The 6,000-nt window shown below is 46.5% G+C and overlaps 1 protein-coding gene across 1 annotated transcript; it reads right to left on the bottom strand.

Moving 5' to 3' along the window:
• Positions 1–1,005: 1,005 nt before the first annotated feature.
• On the bottom strand, positions 1,006–5,669 carry LOC120700461 (probable cytokinin riboside 5'-monophosphate phosphoribohydrolase LOGL8). Its single transcript, XM_039984714.1, has 7 exons — positions 5,167–5,669; positions 4,339–4,436; positions 3,141–3,171; positions 2,648–2,747; positions 2,473–2,543; positions 1,527–1,670; positions 1,006–1,423 (listed from the first exon to the last, which is right to left on the bottom strand). Exons 1-7 carry the CDS (start codon positions 5,461–5,463, stop codon positions 1,328–1,330), a joined length of 837 nt encoding a protein of 278 aa, XP_039840648.1. The 5' UTR covers positions 5,464–5,669; the 3' UTR covers positions 1,006–1,327.
• Between the last annotated feature and the right edge of the window lie 331 nt (positions 5,670–6,000).

Here is a 6,000-nt window from a genome sequence, read left to right on the forward strand (position 1 = left end):
GGGCCCAAAGGGTCAGCGAGAATTTCTGTCGCTATGAAAGGTTCGCATGACAGCGTCAGGCGGTGTGGTTTTTAATTTTTGACGTGGATGATCCTCCAAGTGTGCATAATGGTGCGTGCCATCCTGCCGAAGCATTTCAGCATTTGCAAACCGGAACTAGCAGACAAAGGCAATTGGCTTGCTGCATTCAATCTGGTCTGGCTCAATTTATTGGTGAAATAAATGTTTGCAACGTTTAGATTTTGCACAAAGATTTGCACTCGATCTTTGTGCAAGCAGGGTCGTCGATTTTCTGGGCCAGATCGGATGAGACTGGATGAAGGCCCAAAAGATTATGGGCGGACCATTTTCCTGGTTTCAGAAAAACGGTTTGGGCATTTTGTTGGTCCGTACAGATTGATCGGTGGGCTTGTTTTGCCGAGGAAGTAGTGGCCACTTTCCTCCTCAATTTTGTCTTTTTTTACTAAAAGTAAGCAGGATATTTTTCTTGATCCGAGAAACTGTGCGCTTATTTTTACTTTCTACCTTCGTTGCAATAATCCAATTGTTTGGCAGTGTCATTCACGGAAAATAGGCTTCTCTAATGCTACTGTAAAACCAATCGTGCTCAGACAACCACAAGGGCCTTCAACCTGGCACTAATAATAATAGTTCGATGGGCAGTAATTAATGTTACGCGATGTTCTTTATAGTTTTTACAGTGGAACATGGTCAGGGGAGATGCATCCCGGGCAGAATGAAGGTCGTGTCACGGAGTATCCATCACCCATAACACATGAATCCCTGCTATCTGGCAACCCAATCAGGCACATGATCAACACATGATCAGTGACGCATGTGCAAATATATCTGCAATCACAGCTGGAGCTCGTTAGAAACCGTTGCGCACAATCAGGATGGAGACGACACGCACGCTGGATAGCATGGGCAATACAAAATTGAGCAGGAGCCAGCAGCATGGAGACGCACCACCCAGCCCAGCTCGTTGTTCTTGGACGATGACAATTAACATATGTACTAGTATTATATTTCTTCCAGATCAAAATAAGATCTCCGCAGCGCTGGGCTGCTGCTTGCTAATAACATGCTAAGTGCAAGATCTACGGCATTGGACTGCTAATCATGCTACGCTATATATGCCACCAGAATCAATAATGCCAGCACATAAGAGACCACCACACCGGTGTCCCCTAGATTCCTTCCAAGAATTTACCCTTCCTTTTGTTAGGAGTTGAACAAAATATTTGCGGCATGCTTCGGTTAGTTATATATATGTATAAATAACACTAGGATATGTAGCAAGCTGGAAGATGAGAGGGATCATCTCCTAGGATGAAGTGATCCCGGACTCCAGCTCAGGGACCAAGCCATTCTGCTTCTGGTCCTCCCAAACCAAACCGGTGTCATACTCTGGGACATAGTCCTGCCATAGACAACACAGATGATCGAACAATCAGGAACTAAGCCATGCCCGAAATGAAGATTGAGCTCCAACTCTATAAACTGTGAAAACACCAGAGACAAACCTCCAGCTTCATAACTAGCTCCTTGGCTGTTGGAGCTGAAATGATGATGCGCCTTGCTTCCTCCGTTATGAAGCCTTCATTCACAGCCAAGTCAATGAACGACAGAAGAGGATCATAGAATCCGTCAACATTCAAAAGGCCAACCTGGTGATGAATTTGCATGAAATTACATGAAAGCTACTAAGGAGCGGTACATAATGATAATCTAGAGTCATCTCAATGATTGCTCAATGATCTATTCACACCAACACAATCGTATCTGATATCACCACGCAAATAAGTAATAATTGGTGGGGCCACTAAAAGCTCATAATAGTGACAGATAAGCAAGACAAGAGAAGCAGACTTGACTGTTCTAATCCTTCCACAACTTCACTCTTTTATATCACACTAAGCAATTGTTTAGCACATAAAGACCAGCACATTGCCTTGGGCATGCAACACGTCATACAGTATAAGATCCTCCAACCGTCATTCATTAGCTGGGTGGGAATATTCATAAAGTATGAGGCATATCTTATTAGAGCTGGATATAAAACTATAAAAGATCGAGAACGCTGAGCACATGCCCTATGGTCTCAACAATATTCTGATGTACTGATGTCAATAACATGTTTTCACTAAAGTACTAAATTATATCCTTCCAATAATCCTGTTGTCGTGTATGCAAGGATGAAACTTTTAGTCACATGTGAACAAGTAACATGGGAATCCTACCAACAATCCCATTGTTGTGGCTGCGAGGATGAAACTTAGTCACATGTGAACAAAGTAAGATGGGAGCATCAGATCACAACGGCTCTAACGACATTTTAATAAAATAAGCAACACATCTAATATCTAAGCAAAAATCTGTTGACAGCAAACAAAGACATGCCCATGGCTTTAATGTAGATTACAAAGAAAGGATGATTTTAGCTGAGAACAAATGAAAGTTGGATTTTACCGGCTTCTTATGGATTCCTAGCTGCGCCCATGTAATGACCTCGAGCAACTCCTCCAGGGTTCCATAGCCACCTGCCAGTTTAATTGATGGGGGGAAAAATTAGGGGCGGGCGTGCTCACACACCCACAATTTCTCAAATATTAGATAAAGAACAAAATTGAGCAGGCCCCCACACCTGGTAATGCAATAAAAGCATCAGCAAACCGAGCCATCTCGGCTTTCCTCTCGTGCATGCCAGAAACTGCTCTAACTTCACCAACTGGATCTCCGGTTACCTACGAAAGCATGAACTATTAAGTGCTAAGGAATATGACATCCCAGGTGAGAATTGCATACGCACAAATAAAAGAAGAAAGTTACTATTAGTTACATACATATATCCAGATTATTGATCTGACATATATACTAGCAAAATAGTAAATTCCATGAAGAAATATCTATTCAGCAACGTATGATGTAGTATGACTGTTACAAGGTAGTGTGAGAATTGCAAAATCTATGTTTGTTAACACTAAGAGTTCTATAATGTCAAGTCATTATTGATTCACCGGTTCAAATAAAGGCACATTAACTGTTCATATGAGAACACATGCATCATTGTCACGAGGATTAACCATTTATGTTGTCATGAGAATAGTGCAAAATACATGTCGCAGCCTTTGACTCACCTCTCTTGGCATCAACGATCTCGGAATGATCCTGCCAAAAAGAAGAGGGGTAAAAAATGGTACGTTAATTTCAGGCAAAAGCAGTCAAACAAGTACCAGAGCGGCAAGCAGACCTTCCCCATGTCGGTCGCGTTTAGTTCCCAAACCAAAATTTTTTGTATTGATAGTCAAATCAACAGTTTGACTAGATGTCGGGAGGTCTTTTCGGACACTAATTAAAAAACTAATTTCAAAACTCACCTGAAAACCGCGAGACGAATCTTTTGAGGTCTTTGACCGCATCATTAGCACAAATGGGTAATTGTAGCACTTATGGCTAATTATGTACTAATTAGGCTCAAAAGATTTATCTCGCCGTGTACATCCAAACTGTGCAATTAATTTTGTTGTTTAACTACATTTAATACTCTATACACGTGTCCAAAGGTAGGCACAAATTTCGAGTTGAAAATTTTTGGAAACTAAACTGGCAAGCCTAGAGACACCTAGAGGCAAGTAGGCCGTTCAGGAAGTGGACTCTAGATAACCAGCGCGCAATAATTTGACTCCCCAACTACAGGGCCAAGACTTGCTCGCCAGCTTGCAGGTGAGCACCACATAACCGCCCATTTTGAGCATGGAACAAGGCTGTGTTTAGATCCGTAAAATAGTAATAAAAAGATCACATTGGACACTGTAGCATTTTTTGTTTGTCTGTGGTAATTGTTGTCATACCATGACCTAACTATGCTCAAAAGATTCGTCTCGTCGTGTACATCAAAACTATGCAATTAGTTTTTTTATTTAACTACATTTAATGCTCCATGTATGAGTCAAAAAATTTGATGTAATAGGTGAATAGTGAAATTTGAAGAGAGAAATTTTAGAACTAAACACAAACACAGCACAGCACAACCCAACTAGCCTTTCGAAAAGAAGACCGAAAAGGTACTTCCATTTTGGTGAAACCAAATGCAATCGGCATGGCTTGCCCCCCTTTCCCCCAACGGGCAATGGAGCCCAGACCCCAACAGCTGCCTGCCTGCCCAAAGCTGCCATTTCTACAGCTAAGGCTGCCGTTCTGGTGCAGGGAGTTTTGTTGGACCAAGGCGCCCAGAACCCAGAGAGACCACCCCAAAATTACCAAGCAAAGAAGAACGGCATGGGGGACAGTCAGGCAGGTAGAGATGGAGAGACAGCGATAGAGATAGATACTAACCCAATGACATGGCGTCCTCCGGCATGAACTGCATGCGACACCAGTCCCATGAGGCCAATGGAACCCCCTCCGTAGACCAGGTCAATACCCCTCTCCACCTGCAAGCGATTATAATGCGGAAGAAACAAAATCAGAAAACGCTACTCCCATACTCCCGTTGTCTCGTCCAATCACATCATCAGGTCAGAGCAACCCATATGGAATTGAAGCTTGATGCATGCAAGCAAGGGGGAAACAGGGAAATGTGTTTGTGCATTCGGGCAAGCAACGAGCAAGTGAGGTCACAGCAAGGCCAGAAGGGTCAAGATGCCAAGCCCAAGAGGAAAAGGAGGCAAATTGCCTTTCGGTCTCATCATATGGTGGAGCAGAAAATTTTCCTGTGTCAGTGGGTGATTGGGGGATGCAGCGCTACTGCACGATCCCATCACAACTCTCTCCTCTCCCCTCTCCCCTCTGATACAGCTAGCCAGCTCACGATACAGGCCAGCAGTTGTAGTACACCACTAGTCCACTACGCCCCCATGACATGAGGCCATGAGTCCCTGACCTCGAAGTCCTCGACGGAGCACAGAGCTCATCAAACCCTCCCTTTCCATCCCTCTCCCATCACATCTTCTAGATCGTTCGCCTCCACATCGCGCAATGAAATCAGTTAGGGGAACTCGCCAATCAGAGAGACCACAAGGATTTGGTCGGATTCCGCCCATCGCAATGTATCCAGTGCAAAACCCTCCCCCCATATGGACGGAAGTGACACGCCAAAGTAGTAGTACTACGAGACGCTCGGCAGCAGCGGGGAGGAAAGGAAGGATGGGCTCGTGTGCTTACCAGCTGGTTGCCGAGGTTGATGGCGGCGTCCTGGTAGCTGGGCTTCTTCCCCTTGGCGCTGCCGCAGTAGACGCAGATCCGCCGGAACCGGGACCGCCGCTCCGAGCCGCCGTCTCCACCTCCTCCGCTGCTCGACTGCGCCGGCGCGTCCGCCCCCGCCTCAACGGCTGTCTCCTGATCCGCCTCGGCCCCGGCCGTCGACGATGGCGCCGGAGCCACGGCGACAGCCGCTGGGGCCGGGGACGGGGCCGGGGCCGGCGCCTCCAATGCAACGACAACCGCCGCGGTCGGGGTCATGGCGACGCGACGCGCGGCTGCAGCGGCGATCGCGCCTCGTCCCTCTGGTTGGTGCACGTACGGGTGGAGGTAGCGGCGGGTGGTTGAAGAGAGAGAGAGAGAGATTGGGGGAGGAGTAGGGTCGGGGACGAGGAGTAGGAGATGCGCGGCGCCGGGTGACGGGGAGAGGGTCAGGAGAGGAGGGAGCAGTGGCCTGGGTGGTTCGTTCGTGAGGTCTACTACTCCCTCCTCGCCGTGGAGGCATCCGATTTTATAGGCGCGGGTGGGCCCGCATCCCGCCTTTTTGCCTTTTTGCCGTGGCTAGGGTTCTCAACATCCTTCCTTGGTTGGGGGGGCCCACACGCTTTGGCTCCTTCATGGATGTGGATGTGGGAACACCTGGTGTGGCGTCGTTCAAAGGGGGAGGACACATCAGTACATCACACATGTTTTTTTTTTGAAATATTACACATGTTTTCTTCCTTCGTTTGTTTTTGTTTGTGTATGGCACATGTGTTATCTTACTTGTAGGAAATAAATATAAGCGAGTACCTTAGC

Source organism: Panicum virgatum, chromosome 3K (genome assembly GCF_016808335.1).
Source record: "Panicum virgatum strain AP13 chromosome 3K, P.virgatum_v5, whole genome shotgun sequence".
NCBI lineage: Eukaryota > Viridiplantae > Streptophyta > Magnoliopsida > Poales > Poaceae > Panicum > Panicum virgatum.